Source organism: Schistocerca gregaria, chromosome 10 (genome assembly GCF_023897955.1).
Source record: "Schistocerca gregaria isolate iqSchGreg1 chromosome 10, iqSchGreg1.2, whole genome shotgun sequence".
Taxonomy (NCBI): domain Eukaryota; kingdom Metazoa; phylum Arthropoda; class Insecta; order Orthoptera; family Acrididae; genus Schistocerca; species Schistocerca gregaria.
In genome coordinates, this window is record NC_064929.1 from 183216470 (window position 1) to 183240418 (window position 23949).

Sequence of the window (23949 nt, forward strand, 5' to 3'; positions counted from 1 at the left end):
TGTCTTGCTGAACATAGTCAATCCACCCAAAAATTTGTTTTGTGACGTGCTCCTGTACAAAGAAAATGTGTTCATTTCATCTTGTCTCAAAATGCTGTACTTTATTTAACACTGTAATTGCTTCTCATTTAACTCTTGAACTGCTGTCATATTTCATATTCTGGATCAGTATTTTAAATCCAGAGGAGTGCTCAATGAAACCTTTTCTGGCCCACTTAATATCTTGGAACTAGTCTTAAGATCCTAAGTGGCACTGCAAAACAAATGTCTGTCTTCAGTCATAACTCCTGTAGGGACTTGAGATGATGCATTTTCATTTTCAGCAAAATATTTTCTTTGAAAACATGAAGTATAATGTCATGCTGTATAGCCCACTGCATTTCATAGTTGAGTGTCAGAAAATCTCATGGATGATGCAGTAAATAACTGCTACAGAAACTGTATTGCTAAGTAGATTGGAAATCGACAATGTTGTTGTCATTCAGGCTGCAAATGTGAAAAAAAGTCTCCCTCATTTGATAGAGTTGTGGCAAGACCAGCAAACAGATATAAAAATAAACATTAGGGCTAACTTTTGGATGTTTGTTCATCAGATAATTGACTATAATGTATGTTTGATCTGAAAGCTAGCTCTTATGTTTACTTTTGTTTAGGTTTGCCAGCTACGTCACAGCTTCATCCGATGGGTGAGTTACAGTACACATCTCTTTCCCATTCTTTTTAACTGCTTCTAATAGAACTGTCTTTGCCACAGCATTCATCTTCTGTTGTCTTATCAAGCACGGCATTCGTAATTTGATAAACAACTACATGTATTTGTCGGTGTCTAATCGATTTTGGAGCGGCGTAGTACAGTATTGTAACTGCATTTAGTTAAACTAATGTAGAGAACGGCTTGCAATATTATGTAGTGTACATTAAGAAACAGAACACACCGAAGGGCTATTCATTGTCTCACACACACAAGTCAGCTGGGCTCACTGCAGAGGAAATGGGTGTATAGCCAGGTGCAACACAATGACATAATGAGAGAATTCTGAGGTCTCTCAAATCTAGAGTTTCTTCTGGAGAGCTGAAGACAGACTATTTCATTCCAAAACATTTAAAGACGTTGACCCCTTTCCCGTATGTTGCTGCCAGATAACTCTTCCTTTGCTGCTTCTAAATGTAGTTGTTTAACTTGTATTTACTCTCATTCAATGCATTAGAAAACATCATACACATATTTGATAATCCACCCCCTCCAATTATAACATTAAGAAACATTATAACATTAAAAAAATAGATTGAATGTATGCATCAAATGTGATGTTGCAATTCCCTCCCTTGTAGCCATTTACAGCCCCTGACCTCTGCTAAGAATGGTGAATGGTATGCTACATGTAATAGCCTCCTCTTTGCAAAATTGTGCGTACATCTGTACATCGTGGCTCTTCTCATTCTTCATCAACGCTTTCCCTGCTTTTAGAGTACCTGTTGTTCTATATTTTTTGTCTTTTCTTTTCTTTTTAATTTTTTCTTTCATTTTGGAGAGGCATTGGGTAAGTAATAGGTGTTGCTTTCTGTTGTTAATTATGACAGTTTGTTGTTAGGAGTAGTTTATAGTGTAGTTAGCTGTGTGGTCTCACTGACATTCTGATCTTTTTTTATAATGGTGTGAGTATTGTGCTGAAGGCAACAGCACATCAGCAGTGGGGATGAAAGCTTATTTGTGCACTTGCATAAAGAAGAGATAGATAAAGTGGATGTACAGTGGAAGAAGAGTGAAACACACTCAACTTACTACTAATTCCGAAGTTATAATCATCACAGCATGGCACATATTTTTGGATCAAGTTTTCAAAACATTAATTTAGACATTACCAACTAACATTAGTTCAGAGTAATTCAGTACAGAAAGATGTCAGTGTGCTTGAAAGAAAAAGTTGTAAAAAGAAATGATTGCCAGTATTTCAATTTTTTTTTAAATTCAGGTTTTTTTTTCACTTACAGCCTTTGACCTATATTCTCATGCCATTTATTTAAATTTTATGCAGCATGTTACTTACTTTAAAAAATAATAACAAAAAACAGGGTTCATCTTCTATTTATGTAATGAACTCTCATTGGAATGTTGTATGAGACTACCTGTTTGGTACATTCTGATTACATTTTTTCTTGAGTAATAAGCTGTTTAAGGGTGTAATTGTGCTTTCTTCAAACTTGAACATGTCTATGGAATAAGCCAATACATGAGTATAAGAAAGAACATGCAAGCAAAGAAGCAAAACAGATAAGAAGTAGTTACCTACAGTATAAATCTCACTAATACCGTGAGATGCTACATCTAGCATTAGTAATAGACTGAATTTTGCCAGTCTGTAAGTTTCTTTGGGAATGCCATATCAGCTGGAACCACTCTTTGGTGATTAAATTCTGCAGAGCTTCCAGTCTACAGGGATGTCGGTCGTTACATTTCACCTGCTGCTCCAAATAGTTCGAGACATTTTCCACGACATTAAGATTGTGTGATTTACTGAGACAGTTGAAGTGCACCAGGATGCCTGAGTGTTTGTGAAACCGGGATTGGTTGCATGCAGCCTCATGAACAAACTGTTGTCATCTCAGAAGAGGGGTTGTGCACACTGTACTCATTGTGAAATTGTAGAGCAGAGGGTAACAGTCAGTCACCGAGAATGTCAAAGTAAGTATTGTGTTCAAGTTCATAGTAACTTGAATGAGGAGGCCCAAGTCACAGTATGAACAACATTCCCAGCACAGCACACAACCAGTCCTAGCCAGAACTACACCTAAGCACACTGCGGATCGGGCCGCGGGTGCACTCGACACCTCGCATCACTCGAAACGAGGCAAAATTGCAACTCATCTGACCACACTATGTGTCTCCAGTTGGTTTCTGTCAAGTGTCTGTGTTGTTTGCACCACTGAAGACATGGAGCTCCACATGCTGCTGCGAGCAATGACCTTTTGTGAGGTACCGAAATCCGAATCTCGACTGCAAACAGTTCCCTTCACAGTGTTGGCTCGGAAACTGGCTGAGATGCACCTGCATATTATCTCTGACAACGTGTGACATTCCTCTCCAGTTCATGTCAGTTAGACTCTTTTTATGACCACCATTCTTACACCATATTACGTGGCTGTGAGTATTGCACCATTCCTTGTTCACACGTCAGACAATTCACGTCGATACACACACAAATCAGGCAGCTTTATTTCTGGTGTGGTCACGAGCATTTCCAAATGTGATACCTCCTCTCTGCAATTCTGTCACATCTTACTGTGCTGATCCTGAACAACCAGCTGTCAGACACGCACTGTTTCATTACCGTGTCTTATGTCTATGTTGGAAGATCACATGACTACCTGGCACCAGGTCCACACCATCTGCAGTGTCCCAGAGCCACCACTTTGCTCCTTTAAGGGGATGACTAACTTTTCATCTGGTGACCTTACTAGTTTAGAGGATGTTCCAAGAGGACTGGTCAGTATCCCGGGATAAGACAGGAACAATCCTTTGAAGTGAAAAAGCCCACTAAGCATGGGCTCTAAAATACATACCTTAAGATATATCTCTTTTGTGGAAAGCTCTTTGCATGCCATATCTCGAGATGAGGTAGTATGGACCAAAACAATAAATGGTTCTCTTATAAACATGAGCTCCATTGTGTGTACCTTAAGAGTTATGAGCACTTGTTCAGTAGAAGAGATGTATTTCACAATAGTGAAGATGAATATGTGCACATAGCTCCTAAGGTATGCAATTTAGTTCTCATATTTACTGGACTTTTTTTCCTTGATCTGGTGGAATTACATTTTCCTTGAGACATGCAAGTTTCAACTTATCTTTGATATTGATAGAAGCCTCAGAAGTGAATTAAAATTTGTGCCGTGGCTGTGATCTGAACCCAGGTCTCATGTTAGCTAGGTAGATGTGCTAACCACTACATCTTAGGGCCATTGCTTTTTCTTGTGTACATTAATTATCTCTCATCAGTTACACTGCCAGAAGCAGAGTTCCTTTTGTTTTCAGATGACACAAGTATTGCAATAAATAGTATGTTGAGTGTAGTTCTAGAAAGATCTGCTAATGATATTTTCTTGGATATTAATAAATGGTTTAAAGCCAACTCACTTACATTAAACTTTGAAAAGACTCACTATATGCAATTCAGAACCTGTAAGAGGTTTCCACCCTGCATATGCATAAAGTATGAAGAAGAGCAGATAGAAGAGGTTGACAGTCTTAAATTCCTGGGATTACATCTTGATAATAAATTCAGTTGGGAGGAGCACACCACAGAACTGCAGAAATGCCTTAACAAATCTGTATTTGCAATTCGAGTGTTAGCAGACATAGGTGACATAAAAATGAAAAAGCTTGCATACTTTGCCTACTTTCATTCCATAATGTCATATGGTATAATATTTTGGAGTAACTCTTCAAGTCAAACAAAAGTTTTCAGAGTCCAAAAGTATGTAATACGTATTATTTCTGGAGTAAATTCACGGATGTCCTGTAGAAACCTCTTCAAAGGGTATACTAACTACTGCCTCTCAGTATATTTACTCCTTAATGAAATTTGTCCTAAATTATATATCTCTTTTTCCAACAAACAGCTCAGCTCATACATACAATACCAGGAACAAAAATGATCTGCACAAGGACTTAAAAGCACTTACTTTGGTTCAAAAAGGGGTCCACTAATCAGGAACACTCATCTTCAATAATTTGCCAGCAAACATAAAAAAATTGGTTACAAATAAACATCAGTTTAAAAGGAGCCTGAAAGACTTACTAGTGGCCAACTCCTTCTACTCCATTGACGAACAATGTAGCAGTGTGGATAATGCAGCGTGGTGTAATGGTTATCACATGTGAAGTAGGCAGTGGCCCAGGGTTCAAATTTTACTCCATTTCTCCAGCTTCTATCATTATCAAAGATTTTTTTGGCCCATACTACCAACTCTCAAAATATGTAAAGCAAAGAGCTTGCAATAGAACACATTTGTTTCATAGTATTTTTGAATGATCCTTCCTGTCATATCCCTCAATACTGACCATTCCTCCAGGGACACCCCGCATATAAGACACCAGCACAAGGGGTGTATAGCAGATACCAGTCCCTGTAATCCTGAATTGTGTAGAATAATTCATGACCAAAAATGCAAAATAAAGTTGTCAATGAATGTTGTTATACCACTGAAGACCTATGAAAGTGATTTTTCCAAAATTACATGAGATGGATTCTCAGATTGTTTCCTTATAATGTTCATGGCCAATTGTGTACTTTTATTTCATAAGATAGCTGTTGTCTGCTACTTCTCCACTTCTGTTGTTTCCTGTCTGTCCAATCTTCTTCCTGATGCCCCTTTGAATAAACCAAATCTTTAACGTCTTGCATCCATCATCTAGGTGGTCTTCCACATTTTCTTCATCTCATTCGTAGATTCTTTTTGGCCATTGATCATTATCCATTCATTGGAAGTTGCCATCTAAGTTAATATTTTACTATCTGTGGCAATGAGACTAGCATCTTTTTCCCCTATAATTTCCTGTGTTTTTTCATTTCTGACATGTTCCAGTCACAAAATGTGGCAACTTCGAGGGACATCAGTTTATTTTTCTCACTTTTGGTTATCTTTCACATCTCAGCACTATATTTAGTGATTCTGTGATTGGCTTGTACGACATCACCTTCTATCTCTTTGCAATTTTGTCATGCTATAGCTAGCTGTTAAATTCGCCAAATACTCTTTTTCCTTGCCCAGTTTAATTTGTGGTGTCTTGTGTCCACCTTCCATTTGTTGTAAAAGTGACACGCAAATATTTAGCTGTATAGACATTTTTAATGTTGCAGAATCCTACACTCAAATCTTCTCTGTTATCTTCACTCACTACAAGTTTTTTGTCAGGCCAATTTTGAGAGTCTTCATGCAGTTTTCTGAACATGTATCTGGATTTGTATTTGTTTTTTGCTATTGTGACATGGTCAGCAATGGAGATTTAATTATACAGCATTTCTTGTCCTACAGGTAAACTCATTCCATGACAGTTCCTCTTCCAGTTTCACAAAACTATTTCTGAGTATACCTTGTATTAATTAACACCCTGTCTTAGACTCTTACTCTTGGTCACATTATCTATAGTGGCATCAGATACTAGTTACAAGAATATCTTTTGTATTTGCAGTATGACAAACTGAAATACCATTTGATAATCACAGAAAGGGAGTAAATACTGTTTTAAGGAGGGGAAAAATAATTTATTTTTCTTAAATTTCCATGACCTAGTAGCTTTTCTTCACATGATACCAGCAAACTGGTGAATTAAATAATTTCTGTTTAAATGTAAATTTGGCGTAAAGTATCTAGGGGAGGCATAACATTTTAAGCAACTGAAAGTGATGTAAAAGTTCTAAAGCAGTATCTGAACTTAATCAGTTAATTAGGACATTGCTGAATCTAACTCTGGCCAGGCTTATTGCTGCCCCCAGTCTAAAGATTGGTTTGATCCAATTCCCCATGCTAATCTATCCTGTGCAAGCCTCTTTTCTGCATAACTATGGTATCCTACATGCATTTTAACCTGCTTACTTTATTCAAGTCTCTGTCATCCTCTATATTTTTTTTCATCCCCACTCTTCCTTCTGTTATTAGATTGACAAGCCTTTGATCCCTCAGTATGTGTCCTGTCAACCAATTTATGCTTTTTTTGTTATAAATTCGCTTCAACACAGTTCTCTTCTTGTCTGAGTTGCTTATCATCCACTTTTCACTTTTGTGCAAGGCTGCATTCCAGATAAATACCTTCAGACAAGATTTCCTAGCTCTTAAATTTGTGTTTTATGTTAATAAAAGCTTCTATTTCAGAATTTTTTTTTGTTCTGTAGCCAGTCTGCATATCATATTTTCTCTACTTCAGTCATCATCTATTATTTTACTCCCAAATAGCAGAACTCTTTACTACTTGTAGTTTCTCATTTCTTAATCTAAACCACTCAGCATTGCCTGATTTTTTTTCAGTTACACTCCATTTCTCTTGTCTTACTTTTGTTGATGCTCCTCTTATAATCTCTTTTTCAAGACACTATCCATTCCAGATTCAACTGTTATTATCCTTTTGCAGTCTCTGTCAGAATTACAGTGTTATTGGGAATCCTTTCTTCTCTATGAAATGTAATTCCCTTTCCAAATTTCTCTTTGGCTTCCTTAATTGCTTCAACTAACACACTGGTAAGTTGTGCTGTCATACATCCAGGTAAGGAGACGTAATATAAAATAAACAACAAGCCAAGTGAGAAAAAATTAATAATCCATTAAAGAAAATGGTCCAGATTCTGAGCTAGCAGCACAGTCCCACAGTCTGTGAGATTATTAGTAATCAAACAAGCATTTGGCTGCAATCTGATGCAACTGCACTGTTTATTGGTCCAAATAGGACATTACTGTGTAGTAACACTTATAGCAACAGAGTGATACAGGGAATGTTTATTTTATTATTTACACGCACACGCACGCGCGCGTGCGCACACACACACACACACACACACACACACACACACAGATATATGATATTGACCAGTATCTCTGGCTGCTCTAGTCAAACTGCAGCTGTTGCATTGAATGAAAGCAGCAATCTGGAATAGGCAGGAGAGGGGGAGAGATAGGAAGGACTTGGACTAGAAAGTGGCAGGACAAGGCTGCCTTGAGAAGTTGAGAAGTGTTGGGAGGCTGTGGAAGAGAGGTGGAAGGGGGGAAGGAAGATGATTGGAAAAAGAAAGGAGCAGAGAGGAAGAGAGACAGATGGATAGGTTGGCAGGGAGAAGTGCACTGCACAGTGATGATGCGGTGGGGCAGGGGAGGGGGGGTGTTCAACAGCATGAAATGGGAGAAAGTGATAGGACAGAGAGGATAGAAACTGTTGAGTGGAAGGTGCATGCCAGTAGGATATTTTAGGCTGAGGCCAGGATAGTTTCAGGAGCAGAGAATGTGTTGTACCAATAATTTCCATCTGCACAGTTCAGAAAAGCTGGTGGTGAAGGGGAGGGTCCAGATAGGCCGGGTTGTGAAGCAGCCACTGAAATCCAGCATGTCATGTTCAGCTACTGATCCACTTTGCTCTTGGCGCCAGTTTGCCAGTGGTCATTCATCCTGGTGAACAGCCCTTTGATAGTTATATCAATATAAAAAGCTGTGCAACAATTTCTATGGCTGGTGTTCGTCACAGCTGCTTTCGCAAGTAGCACAGCCTCTGACGGGGTAGGTAGACCCCACATGCTGCACCAGACATACTTCTTCTCTCCTCCCACCTGTACCCTGCCATCCCTTCTCTTCCCCTACCTCACCCCAGGTTGCTGCTTTCATGCAACATAACAGTTACAGTGTGGTGTCTGCCCCCGGTAGCTGAGTGGTCAGTGGAACACAATGTCAATCCTAAGGTGCCGGGTTCGAATTCCGGCTGGGTAGGAGATTTTCTCCGCTCAGGGACTGGGTGTTGTGTTGTCCTAATCGTCATCATTTCATCCCCATCAACAAGCAAGTCACCGAAGTGGCGTCAAATCAAAAGTCTTTCACCCGGCAAATGGTCTACCCAACAGGATTCCCTAGTCACACAATGTGTGAGGTGTACCTGCTTGTGTGAATGTGTGTGTGTTTCCCTTTCTCTTCTGGAGAAGGCTTTGGCCAAAAGTTCAATGTGTAACAGTCTTTTTGTTGTGCCTATCTGCATCTCACCATGTCAGCTTCATGGTGAGTATAAATTTAACCTTTTCATAATTGTTGATATGCCAACCTGGACTTTCTATTGTTTTTTTTTTTTTGTATTTAGGGGAATACTTCTTATAATATATGGAACCATATGGAGGAGCTGTTTAGGATATCATCATGAACACTTGATTTTCATGGATGAACATTTAGTTCCAATAAACTCATCTGTTTTGTGAGTCTAGAATCTGAGTAATATAATTTGTAAGACCCAAAAGAATTTAAAATCTTCTCACATACACACAGTGAATAGTTGACATTTACTTCAATATTATAGTAATTTTGGGATCTGCATTGGCATACCAGAATGTCATAGGTTCAATCCAAGGTAGGAGTGAAGATGTTTTTCTCTACTCCAGTTTCTTTGTATTTTCATGATTTCTGTATCATGAGCCCCCTATGGTGAGAAGCTTATTATTTTCTCATATGAATGACTGACACATTGGCCATTTTCTACTGATTTGCTTTTCTGTTGTTGTTTCACATCTACCCATGGTGAGCATGCTCTGGATGTCTCCAGACTGGTCCAAATTTAAATTTCATATAAGAAATTTGACACACCCTCTTGATGATACTGAAAAAGTGTACTAAACATGTAAATACTGATCCACATCCACATCATACATCAGATTAATTCACAGTGGGCATTGACTCCATACTGATTGTTCTGAGCCCCCTTGCCATTATTTCGTACACACGGAGATTGTAATGCTGCTTTCTGTAGCTTCAGAGTAAAAATCTGCTGTTATGTTGATAAATATGTGGCAAGGAAGTTGAAAAATTGTCATATGCACATTAAAATATTGCATACACAGAGCTTTATGGATTACTTTCTGTGAGTTGGCTATGCTTGAAATGCACTGCCTTCGAGCTCAGCATTGCTTATGCTTATGGAGGAATGTTCAAAATTTAAGTGAGGGCTACCAACCTGAGATTAGATGCACGTTTTCTTATGAATTCTAAAACTTTTGATCATATTAAATCACAGAACTTAAACCAAATTGTAAAGAAATATAAAAGATCAACAAATAAATTAATCAAGCTAAGCAATTTTTGAACCTATCTCTCCAGACACTTGTGTTTGGTGGTGCTTGTAAATGATAATTTGTGTAAATCTTGAAACATGTATTTATATTTTGTCTGTGGATGTACTCTTAATTGTCATAATGTTGCATATCAGAAACATTGGCATATTGAAATTAAGTTCAGATACTTGTGACAAATTCAAGCTGCCCAAGCTTAATCTGGAAATAGTATGACTTAGAACATGTACCTTGACAATAAACACTAACTAATTTCCCTCTTCCCAATATTGTTTGGTTTATCAGTTAGTAACAATTGAAACAGGAATAATGTAATGTACTTTTGACAAAATGAATCTGCTCACTCAAGAGAAGTTCAGTAGATGCTTGCTTATTGACCTAAGGTCAGTCACATACTTGCCTTTATGTGGCCTCTCATTTCTGAGGCTCACAAGCAGTTTCTCAGAGAAGTGAAGAACCATTTTTATCGAAAGCTATAGTGGTTTGAACCCTTTTGTGTTATTGCTTCTTTTCTGTAGCTACTTTTCTCAGTTCTCAGTTAATACCCATACTGTTTTCCTCCCTGCCACATCTCAGGAATTATTATGAGCTGTGAGTATACCTGTGACTGCTGGCAGACTTAGGGCCAGTTGTATAAAGAAGTTGATCTTAGATTAGCTCAAAAAATGAAACTGGATCAAGCTTAACTCTGAAATCTGCTTTTACAAGCTGTGACATAGGCGCAAATATAGTGGTGCGGGAAGTATGGAATTTGTTTCTTCAGCTACAGTCTGGGCTCACAGGCTTTTAAGAAGCAAAATCTGAAATCTGTGTTGTATAGATGTTAATCACAGATTATTTTGCGGTGAGATGCGATGATTTAGGCTAATAAAAATTTATGAATAAAATAAATTTCAGTTACAGTTGTCAGTTTACAGCTTAGTGATACTACAAAAGAACAGATGTTGGTTTGTGCAGATACAAGTTGAAAAGAAGTAAATAGTAAAGAAGTTTTGATAATAAGATTACCTTCCATTCAGAAGGCTGTTGCACTCATCAACTGTTATATTGACATGTAAATAATAGATTTCAGCTATCAGTCATCCTTTTTAAATTTTATTGGCAGATCTAGATTTCAGCTAGAAACTAGCCATTCTCAATGTACTATCATTTTTCATCAATGCATGTAATGCCTGTTGGTCAGACTTCATCGACAATTCTTTGAATACTGATCTTGATATTCAATGAAATGTGGATGAAGCCCGACCAACAGGCATTACTTGCATTGATCAAAAATGATAGTACATTGAGAATGACTAGTTTCTAGCTGAAATCTAAATCTGCCAATAAAATTTAAAAAGGATGACTGATAGTTGAAATCTATTATTTAAAAGTTTTGATAATGCTTTCACACTGCCGTTGTTCAGAATTATTATTTTGCTCTTTAATGTTAGGTTAGTGGGGAAACCAGTGATGTAAATAATGATTGAAGAAAGTAAATGTGCCCATAAGATTTTTTGGAGATGACTAGTAATTAATGTGTAAAAGATTAAAGGATTTTCGTAGTCACTTAGTAGCAGAGTAAGAAACATACATTCAAATGATTTTCAGTGAACATTTAAGTATACAATGTTCAATTACGGCTAATAGTTGTTGACTATCTCTAATGTAAATTCTCTCTGGCCTTGAATACCAACAACCACACAGTTTGTATTAAATTTTTAACTACAGAAGGTATGGTTAAATTGCTATGCTAACTGCATACACATTGATGAACAGAACAGCAGGCACATATGGTTTAAATACTACAGACATATCTATTTTGCATTGGGTAAATGAAAATGTCTGTTGTTGCCTCATTGGTTACATGTTGGTCTGTGATCCAGAAAGTCTGCAGTCCAATTGCAGGTCAATACAAGAAACTTTTTAAAAATAATATAAGGTCGTTGGGGTCTAATAATATACATTAATTTGTGAAATGTTGAGTTTCATCGTTGTTTGGACACTACGTCAAACTGTAGATCTACATAAATCTGGGTGTGTAATCTTCTTCAAATGGTTGAGAAAGGCCAGAATATACCATCTCTGAAAGGACCAAGCCCAGTCCACCACTGTGATGGTCAAATTGTTGAGACTGCTCTCCCTAAGCAGACAGTGCAGTTCCTGTCATCAGTAGTTTCAACTTTAAAATCTATAAGCTATTGAAACTTTTGCCCACACATAAAGCTTCCCCCTAAGGTAAGTCCTTCCGCTCCCGGGATTGCAATGACTCCTTACCCTCTCCCTTAAAACCCACATCCTTTCATCTTTCCCTCTCCTTCCCTCTTTCCTGAAGAAGCAGCCGTTGGTTGCGAAAGCTGGAAATTTTGTGTGTGAGTTTGTGTGTTATATTATTTTGCCTGTCTAACGGCGCTTTCCCGCTTGATAAGTCTTGGATTCTTTGTTTATATGACATGTCTGCTTCTGTCTGTGTATGTGCGGATGGATATGTGTGTGTGTGTGTGTGTGTGTGTGTGTGTGTGTGTGTGTGTGCGAGTGTACACCTGTCCTTTTTTTCCCCTAAGGGAGATCTTTCCGCTCCCGGGATTGGAATGACTCCTTACCCTCTCCCTTAAAACCCACATCCTTTCATTTTTCCCTCTCCTTCCCTCTTTCCTGATGAAGCAACTGCCAGTTGCGAAAGCTCGTAATTCTGTGTGTGTGTTTTGTTCCTGTGCCTGTCTGCCGGCGCTTTCCCGCTTGGTAAGTCTTGGAATCTTTGTTTTTAATATATTTTTCCCATGTGGAAGTTTCTTTCTATTTTATTTACATCACACACACACACACACACATATATATATATATATATATATATATATATATATATATATATATATATATATATATAAACAAAGATTCCAAGACTTACCAAGCGGGAAAGTGCCGGCAGACAGGCACATGAACAAAACACACAAACACACACACAGAATTACGAGCTTTCGCAACTGGCAGTTGCTTCGTCAGGAAAGAGGGAAAGAGAGGGAAAAATGAAAGGATGTGGGTTTTAAGGGAGAGGGTAAGGAGTCATTCCAATCCCGGGAGCGGAAAGACTTCCCTTAGGGGAAAAAAAGGACAGGTGTACACTCGCACACACACACCCACACACATATCCATCCGCACATACACAGACACAAGCAGACATATAGAAAGAAACTTCCACATGGGAAAAATATATTAAAAACAAAGATTCCAAGACTTACCAAGCAGGAAAGTGCCGGCAGACAGGTACATGAACAAAACACACAAACACACACACAGAATTACGAGCTTTCGCAACTGGCAGTTGCTTCATCAGGAAAGAGGGAAAGAGAGGGAAAAATGAAAGGATGTGGGTTTTAAGGGAGAGGGTAAGGAGTCATTCCAATCCCGGGAGCGGAAAGACTTCCCTTAGGGGAAAAAAAGGACAGGTGTACACTCGCACACACACACCCACACACATATCCATCCGCACATACACAGACACAAGCAGACATATAGAAAGAAACTTCCGCATGGGAAAAATATATTAAAAACAAAGATTCCAAGACTTACCAAGCAGGAAAGCGCCGGCAGACAGGCACATGAACAAAACACACAAACACACACACAGAATTACTAGCTTTCGCAACTGATGGTTGCTTCTTCAGGAAGGAGAGGGAAAGACGAAAGGATGTGGGTTTTAAGGGAGAGGGTAAGGAGTCATTCCAATCCCAGGAGCGGAAAGACTTCCCTTAGGGGAAAAAAAGGACAGGTGCACACTCGCACACACACACACACACACACACACACACACATATCCATCCACACATACACAGACACAAGCAGACATATGTGTGTCTTGTGTCTGTGTATGTGCGGATGGATATGTGTGTGTGTGTGTGTGTGTGTGTGTGTGTGTGTTGTGTGTGTGTGTGTGTATGTGTGTGTGCGAGTGTACACCTGTTCTTTTTTTCCCCTAAGGGAAGTCTTTCCGCTCCCAGGATTGGAATGACTCCTTACCCTCTCCCTTAAAACCCACATCCTTTCGTCTTTCCCTCTCCTTCCTGAAGAAGCAACCATCGGTTGCGAAAGCTAGTAATTCTGTGTGTGTTTGTGTGTTTTGTTCATGTGCCTGTCTGCCGGCGCTTTCCCGCTCGGTAAGTCTTGGAATCTTTGTTTTGTGTGTGTGTGTGTGCGAGTGTATACCTGTCCTTTTTTCCCCCTAAGGGAAGTCTTTTCATTCCCGGGATTGGAATGACTCCTCACCCTCTTCCTTAAAACCCACATCCTTTCATCTTTCCCTCTCCTTCCCTCTTTCCTGAAGAAGCAACCATCGGTTGCGAAAGCTAGTAATTCTGTGTGTGTGTTTATATATCATGCTCAACAAACGTCTGAAAGCCTGATGTGATGCCATACTCATCTACTGTTGATGTGTACAGTCAGATTGGTTATGCCACTTAATAGCTATACCATGTTGCTGCACATTATTCAAATGATGTACGAGGGTTGGACAAAAATATGGAAATGACAAAAGCACATTATGTTACCACTCCTAATATGGAGTGGGAAACCAGCTGGCATTCAAAATAGGTTCCAGTCATCTCGGTATGGATAAATAAAGGCCCTGTGGGTTTTCAAGGGAATCTTATACCATTCCTTCTGTGAAATAGTGGCAAATTCTGATAATGACGATGGACTGTATAGTGATCATGCACCCTTCTCTTCAAAGCACACTGCAAAGGTTCAGTAATATTAAGATACGGTGACTATGGTGTTCTGGAAAGATGAGACAGTTCGTCCCCGTACTCACATAACCAGTCCTAAATTATGCAAGCTGTGTGAACAGGAAACATGCCATCTTTGAACACAGAATCATCACCATTGGGTAACAAAAATTGTACCATGGGAAGGACCTGATCAGCCAAATAGGTCACACAATCCTTCGCCCTAATGGAACCTTGCAGAGTAAATGTGGGGCCAACAGAGTACCATGATATGACTTCCCAAATTGTCACTGAACCACTGCAACATCTCACTCTAGGGATGTAAGCTGGCTCAGAGGTTGGAAACAGTGTGAGACAAGACTCATCCATCCAAATGACTTCCTTCTATTTCTCTCTAAACAGAGTTTACGGTTTCAGAATCACATTTTCTTGTTGTGGGCATTTGCATCAATAATACGTGGTTTTGGAATTCAAGTTCACCCTGCAGTTCCCTGCTTGTGGAACTCCCCTCATGTTGTTTTGGTGCTGAAAGGATTAAGTGCAAGTTTGAGTTCTGCAATGACTTTTGCAACTATCGTCCTCTAATTTTTTGTCACGGTCCTCTTCAGGGACTGTCTGGCATGATCACTTAATACAAACTTTGATCCATATTGTGACTAAGCAGATGATATTTTTCCACCTCCCCTTTGAGCTACCTCCCTTGTGGAAACATCCTCTATATGGGCACCAACAGTTTGCCCACATTCCAATTCATTTAGTTCTGCCATAATGCCCTTTCTACTAAATGGAATACTGTTCTTACCATGACTGCACTTGCAATGTATTGAAAACATTGCACAGGTGCCACTCGTGGTCAGATACAACAGTGCACACTGCAGGCTTGTAGATCATCTGCATTCATGTTCAAGCATGCATTTCTCATAGTGTTTCCATATATTCGTCCAACTCCTGTGTTCTCTACAATGTCAGATATAAGATAATTATGGCAACACTACGTTTTGAAGACATACCACCTATGGCAACACTGTATTGTAAAACTGTTGTTGTTGTTGTTGTTGTTGTTGTTGTGGCCTTCAGTCCTGAGACTGGTTTGATGCAGCTCTCCATGCTACTCTGTCCTGTGCAAGCTTCTTCATCTCCCAGTACCTACTGCAACCTGCATCCTTCTGAATCTGCTTAGTGTATTCATCTCTTGGTCTCCCTCTATGATTTTTACCCTCCACGCTGCCCTCCAATACCAAATTGGTGATCCCTTGATGCCTCAGAACATGTCCTACCAACCGATCCCTTCTTCTAGTCAAGTTGTGCCACAAACTTCTCTTCTCCCCAATCCTATTCAATACCTCCTCATTAGTTACGTGATCTATCCACCTTATCTTCAGCATTCTTCTGTAACACCATATTTCGAAAGCTTCTATTCTCTTCTTGTCCAAACTATTTATCATCCGTGTTTCACTTCCATACATGGCTACACTCCATACAAATACTTTCAGAAACGGCTTCCTGATACATAAATCTATACTCGATGTTAACAAATTTCTCTTCTTCAGAAACGCTTTCCTTGCCATTGTCAGTCTACATTTTATATCCTCTCTACTTCGACCATCATCAGTTATTTTGCTCCCCAAATAGCAAAACTCCTTTACTACTTTAAGTGTCTCATTTCCTAATCTAATACTCTCAGAATCACCCGATTTAATTTGACTACATTCCATTATCCTCGTTTTGCTTTTGTTGATGTTCATCTTATATGCTCCTTGCAAGACACTGTCCATTCCGTTCAACTGCTCTTCCAAGTCCTTTGCTGTCTCTGACAGAATTACAATGTCATCGGCGAACCTCAAAGTTTTTACTTCTTCTCCATGAATTTTAATACCTACTCCAAATTTTTCTTATGTTTCCTTTACTGCTTGCTCAATATACAGATTGAATAACATCGGGGAGAGGCTACAACCCTGTCTCACTCCTTTCCCAACCACTGCTTCCCTTTCATGCCCCTCGACTCTTATGACTGCCATCTGGTTTCTGTACAAATTGTAAATAGCCTTTCGCTCCCTGTACTTTACCCCTGCCAGCTTCAGAATTCGAAAGAGAGTATTACAGTCAACATTGTCAAAAGCTTTCTCCAAGTCTACAAATGCTAGAAATGTAGGTTTCCCTTTTCTTAATCTTTCTTCTAAGATAAGTCGTAAGGTCAGTATTGCCTCATGTGTTCCAACATTACTATGGAATCCAAACTGATCCTCCCCGAGGTCCGCATCTACCAGTTTTTCCATTCGTCTGTAAAGAATTCGCGTTAGTATTTTGTAGCTGTGGCTTATTAAACTGATAGTTTGGTAATTTTCACATCTGTCAGCACCTTCTTTCTTTGGGATTGGAATTATTATATTCTTCTTGAAGTCTGAAGGTATTTCGCCTGTCTCATACATCTTGCTCACCAGCTGGTAGAGTTTTGTCAGGACTGGCTCTCCCAAGGCTGTCAGTAGTTCCAATGGAATGTTGTCTACTCTGGGGGCCTTGTTTCGACTCAGGTCTTTTAGTGTTCTGTCAAACTCTTCACGCAGTATCATATCTCCCATTTCATCTTCATCTACATCCTCTTCCTTTTCAATAATATTGTCCTCAAGTACATCACCCTTATATAAACCCTCTATATACTCCTTCCACCTTTCTGCTTTCCCTTCTTTGCTTAGAACTGGGTTGCCATCTGAGCTCTTGATATTCATACAAGTGGTTCTCTTCTCTCCAAAGGTCTCTTTAATTTTTCTGTAGGCAATATCTATCTTACCCCTAGTGAGATAAGCTTCTATATCCTTACATTTGTCCTCTAGCCATCCCTGCTTAGCCATTTTGCATTTCCTGTCGATCTCATTTTTGAGACGTTTGTATTCCTTTTTGCCTGCTTCATTTACTGCATTTTTATATTTTCTCCTTTCATCAATTAAATTCAATATTTCTTCTGTTACCCAAGGATTTCTAGAAGCCCTCGTCTTTTTACCTACTTTATCCTGTGCTGCCTTCACTACTTCATCCCTCAGAGCTATCTATTCTTCTTCTACTGTATTTCTTTCTCCCATTCTTGTCAGATGTTGCCTTATGCTCTCCCTGAAACACTGTACAACCTCTAGTTTAGTCAGTTTATCCAGATCCCATCTCCTTAAATTGCCCTTGCCCCTTTTTTGCATTTTCTTCAGTTTTAATCTACAGTTCATAACCAATAGATTGTGGTCAGAGTCCACATCTGCCCCTGGAAATGTCCTACAATTTAAAACCTGATTCCTAAATCTCTGTCTTACCATTATATAATCTATCTGATACCTTTTAGTATCCCCAGGATTCTTCCACGTATACAACCTTCTTTTATGATTCTTGAAACAAGTGTAAGCTATGATTAAGTTATGCTCTGTGCAAAATTCTACCAGACGGCTTCCTCTTTCATTTCTTAGCCCCAATCCATATTCACCTACTACGTTTCATTCTCTCCCTTTTCGTACACTCGAATTCCAGTCACCCATGACTATTAAATTTTCGTCTCCCTTCACTATCTGAATAATTTCTTTTATTACATCATACATTTCTTCAATTTCTTCATCATCTGCAGAGCTAGTTGGCATATAAACTTGTACTACTGTAGTAGGCATGGGCTTTGTGTCTATCTTGGCCACATTAATGCGTTCACTATGCTGTTTGTAGTAGCTTACCCTCACTCTAATTTTTTTATTCATTACTAAACCTGCTCCTGCATTACCCCTATTTGATTTTGTATTTATAACCCTGTATTCACCTGACCAAAAGTCTTGTTCCTCCTGCCACCGAACTTCACTAATTCCCACTATATCTAACTTTAACCTATCCATTTCCCTTTTTAAATTTTCTAACCTACCTGCCCGATTAAGGAATCTGACATTCCACGCTCCGATCCATAGAACGCCAGTTTTCTTTCTCCTGATAACGACGTCCTCCTGAGTAGTCCCTGCCTGGAGAATAGGAGACTATTTTACCTCTGGAATATTTTACCCAAGAGGACACCATCATCATTTAATCATACAGTAAAGCTGCTTGTCCTCGGGAAAAATTACGGCTGTAGTTTCCCCTTGCTTTCAGCCATTCTCAGTACCAGCACAGCAACGCCGTTTTGGTTAATGTTGCAAGGCCTGATCAGTCAGTCATCCAGACTGTTGCCCCTGCAACTACTGAAAAGGCTGCTGCCCCTCTTCAGGAACCACACGTTTGTCTGGCCTCTCAACAAATACCCCTCCGTTGTGGTTGCACCTACGGTACGGCCATCAGTATTGCTGAGGCGCGCAAGCCTCCCCACCAACGGCAAGGTCCATGGTTCATGGGCGGAGGATTGTGAAACTATTCCAACTAATTATGCTGCTTATTGGTTTCTTAGTATACTTGACAATTGTAGTGGGGTAACTTTCTGTGTTCTGCACAGATCATGAAACATTCAGTGTCAAATCCTGTGTATGTATGATATGTGATTAATCTGCAGTCAAAACCCCCTAATCGAGTAGGCAACTGATTTAGTGGTTTTGCCAAGCGTGTCTCATGCTGATTTAGATCAACAGTGAACCTCGTTCAGTTGATCAAGTTTAGTATTAATGTTATATAACATAGCAAATTGTTACATAATATAGCAAGTTCTTGAACTGTGTTCATTTTCTGAGCTAAGATCAAATTTTTTTTTCCAGTCAGCAACTTTTATACAATCAGCCCTTTGACTTCTGACGGGGTCAAATTGCAGTTACATTTGTGGCAACAATTTTGAAATTTCAAAGAGCATCTAAACTGAAAGTATCTATTGCACAGATTTGCATACACAGTTTGCAATAATACTCCATCTGTCAAACAATAGTAAACATAAACATCACTCACAGATTAAGCCTTAAGTTGAGAGTTGAAGGAAAACTACACTAAATCAATAGACAGGAGCACATTAAATAGGATTGGAACTTCATACAACAGGACCACTGCCACAGAAATGGCTACTCTTAATATGCATGAACACATAGCTAACAAAGGCCATGAGACATACATTAACAACACTGCAGGGGTAGAGCTATATACCTGGTGAAACAAGAAAAAGGGGCTTCAGCTGGACTGCGCACAACTGGGAACTTGTAACACATTGTGCTGTTTTCCACAGTTTTGCACTACAAGAGTTGTTTGTGTATAGGAAACACCATGACAAGCTTAGAATCTGACCTGGCTTTTTCTAACTGAGAGACATACAGAAGAAATGAAATGGTTTGGAAACTCACATCATGGTATCTATTGAGCCCTATAAACACAGAGGAAGGCTGGTTATCTGGAACAAAACCATTATTGGTGAGCCTACTCATTGAATGGTGCACATTGTACACAGCAGATTATTGTGTCTTCCAAAATAAAAATTCTTCTGATCACATGGGCAGAAATGTTCCCAATAATCACCAGATTTGAAAATCCGAAAGAATAATTAAGGGCACATTACAGTTCTCCAACGTTTCTTGAGAAATTGAACCTTTTCATTGTGCCAATTGGCATAAAATACCATTACCCTTCATACAGAATTTGTATACAGGGTGGTCCATTGATAGTGACTGGGCCAATTATCTCACGATATAAGCATCAAATGAAAAAACTACAAAGAACAAAACTCATCTAGCTTGAAGGGGGAAACCAGATGGCGCAGTGGTTGGCCCGCTAGATGGCGCTGCCATAGGTCAAATGGATATCAGCTGCATTTTTTTAAAATAGGAACCCCCATTTTTTATTACAGATTTATGTAGTACATAAAGAAATATGAATGTTTTAGTTGGACCACTTTTTTCGGTTTGTGATAGATGGCGCTGTAATAGTCACAAACTTATAAGTACATGGTATCATGTAACATTTTGCCAGTGCAGACGGTATTTGCTTCGTGATACATTACCCGTGTTAAACTGGACCATTTACCAATTGTGGAAAAGGTCGATATCATGTTGATGTATGGCTATTGTGATCAAAATGCCCAACAGGTGTGTGCTATGTACGCTGCTCAGTATCCTGGATGACATCATCCAAGTGTCCAGACTGTTCACCGGATAGTTACATTATGTAAGGAAACAGGAAGTGTTCAGCCACATGTGAAACGTCAACCATGACCTGCAACAAATGATGATACCCAAGTAGGTGTTTTAGCTGCTGTCACAACTAATTTGCACATCAGTAGCAGACAAATATGCGTTCTATTTAGTGCCAAGGCGTCATTCATCAACAGCGGTAACGTAAACCGGTATAATATGCACTATTGGGCAATGGAAAATCCACGATGGCTGTGACAAGTGGAAAATCAGCGACCTTTGTGGGTTAATGTATGGTGTGGCATTATGGGAGGAAGGATAATTGGCCCCCATTTTATTGATGGCAATCTAAATGGTGCAATGTATGCTGATTTCCTATGTAATGTTCTACCGATGTTACTACAAGATGTTTCACTGCATGACAGAATGGCCATGTACTTCCAACGTGATGTATGTCTGGCACATAGCTCATGTGGGACTGAAGCGGTATTGAACAGCATATTTCATGACAGGTGGATTGGTCATCGAAGCACCATATCATGGCTTGCACGGTCACTGGATCTGACATGCCCGGATTTCTTTCTGTGGGGAACGTTGAATGATATTAGCTATCATGATCCACCGACAGTACCTGACTACATGCGTCAGCGTATTGTCAATGCATGTGCAAACATTACGGAAGGGGAACTACTCACTGTTGAGAGGGATGTCGTTAGATGTATTGCCAAATGCATTGAGGTTGATGAACATCATTTTGAGCATTTATTGCATTAATGTGGTATTTACAGGTAATCACACTGTAACAGCACGCATTCTCATACATGATAAGTTCACAAAGGTACATGTATCACATTGGAACAACTGAAATAAAATGTTCAAATGTACCTATGTTCTGTATTTTAATTCAAAAAACCTACCTGTTACCAACAGTTCGTCTAAAATTGTGAGCCATATGTTTGTGACTATTACAGTGCCATCTATCACAAAGCGAAAAAAGTGGTCCAACTGAAACATTCATATTTATTTATGTACTACATTAATATGTAATAAAAAAATGGGGGTTCCTATTTAATAAAATACAGTTGATATCCGTTTGACCTATGGCAGCACCATCTAGCGGGCCATCCATAGCGCCATCTGGTTTCCCCCTTCAAGCTAGACAAGTTTTGTTCTTTGTAGTTCTTTCTTTTGACTCTTATTTTGTGAGATATTTGGCCCGGTCCCAATCAATGGACCACCCTTTATATCAGCCTTCGTGAAACTTTAGGCTGTTTTGGATTCCAAATGTAAGCCCACCTATATTAACGTGTGTTAATATTGTAGTTTCTGATGTATAAGTGGATCAGAACTAATGATGGTCGAACACACTTTTTAGTGAACAATAACTACTTTATTCAGTCTCTTCTCAGTCTTCAGCATTGGAAAGTTTGTTTCTTCACTCTATTGATCCACATTGGTTTGATTATCTTTAACTTTTGATGTTATTGACCTTGTCATTGCTGCAGTATTAATTTTTCTAATCCCCAGAATGCATTTGATGTTATAGTTCTTGTCAGTGCTGGAGTATTAAGTTTTCTAATCCCCCTGAATGCATTTATCCCATGCCCATATAGGAGTTTCCACAGTTCTCTTACACTATAGACAGTAAATAAGGAGTAGTTGTACTCAGTTTCTCTTTTGTGACACTGTCACATAAAAGGGCCCGAAGCAGTGTCTGTTACAAACAGAAGCACATTGTAAGTTTCCAACCCAAAATTTCACTAGAGGTGATACAGGAGCAATTGGACAATACTTAACAGGATTTTTCCAAGTGTACAGTTTTCTTTCTGAGTCTTTCTATTGTGTCACAGTGTTGTGACAAAACTTATTTGATCATAGAGCACCTGGCAACCATCTGCGTAATGTGTGACTAGCAGGCAGCAACTTATCCATATCAACCAATTTTATGTGACTAACTCCAGACTGTCACTGCTATGAATTAATTGGGATTTGGTGTAGACATATTTATTTAAGTGGCAGATGGTTATTCCTGATTGGTCAGCACACCTTTTACAACTGCTTATGATCTTCATAGATAAGTATGTGTGACCTTTTAGGTTACATCTTGCCTTTAGGCATACCTTCATGGTTCCATTTCACTATGAATCCAGGAACATCAAACATAGGTACCTTCAGGAGTATCTTGACCTTTTGACTTGTTACGCTGTTTTAACCTATGTCAAAGTGCTCAGGCCCTGCAGAACAGCGTATTGTCGGCTTTGGAGCTGTCTGGTTGCAACTGTTCTTTTGTAATCAGTCTTGAATTTGGAAAATGCATCTTCACCCTATTTGCAGGGTATAATGGTTGCTATTCTATGAGAAGGAACAAGTAGTGTCTGAAAATTTCTGAAAGCAATGTCATTTACCTAGGACACAGTGAGATTTTTAACAGTTGTCTCAGCTTCAGTAAGGTAATAATATTCTTCATTCCAATATAATGAGTCATTTTGATTTGATGTAATAGTGCATCTTCAGAATCATATATAAAAGGACATATGCTGTTGTGTCCCATTTCCATGCATTTCCAGAAAGTAAAGAAAAATTCCCTGGAGTTGACATTTCTCACTTGCTTTAAGTAGTACTACTTTTTTAATATACTCTGTATTTTTAATTTCTTAATTCTTGTAGTGAGGTATCCTCTGGCTGTTTGTGATGTAGCATTTCTTTCACAATTAGCAGTAAATCTTTGCTGGTCTTAGTATCTAAATGACTACCAACCTTTTCTCTGCATTTAGCTAAAATTGGAATCATACTAAAGTGACCACACTGTATAAGATCTCAGTAATAAATTTCATCTGAGCAACCATTGACAAATGTCATTTATAGGGTACATTAAAGTGGAATTTAAGGCTCTTGTTATTTCAGTACAGTGGCAAGAACAGTAAGTTGTACATCATGGACCAATTCACGGAAAAACAATGCCTCTGTTGATGAATTCAGTGTCTACATTTACACTACAGGAATGGTACACATAGAGAATTATATTTCAAATTCATGCAGTTGTACTTGGAGTTAAAGGCCATGTATTCCCATCATACAATTATGGACATGTAATATAAATGGTTATGTTCCTTTTTAATTTTTTTCCTTGGATTTTGTCAAACCTGAGCATGTACTTCATCTGTAGGTATTCCACTGACAATGAAATCTTACACTCCAATCCTTAACTAACTGATTCTATGAAAAATTGCATATAATTCTGAAGGTATGAAAATCATACATGTGTGAGTACAAGAAGCATTTATTAGATGAAGAATCTGAATAAAAAAAGTCATTTTATAGCATGTTAAATTGTGAGACAGAGTTCAAATAAAATAAATCCAGTTGAGGATCCATTCTATATAAGAAAGA

The 23949-nt window shown here is 38.9% G+C and overlaps 1 protein-coding gene across 7 annotated transcripts in view; it reads left to right on the plus strand.

Annotated features, from left to right (window-relative positions):
* LOC126293306 (glutamate-gated chloride channel) overlaps positions 1-23949 on the plus strand; it is a 1510688-nt gene that overhangs the window by 1455347 nt on the left and 31392 nt on the right. For 2 of the 7 annotated variants that reach the window (XM_049986444.1, XM_049986447.1), the window contains one exon: positions 654-686. The exons of the other annotated variants lie outside the window; for them this stretch is intronic. In XM_049986444.1, the coding sequence (XP_049842401.1) occupies positions 654-686 (33 nt within the window). The remainder of the gene's footprint in view (positions 1-653; positions 687-23949) is intronic. 7 annotated transcript variants of the gene reach the window in all.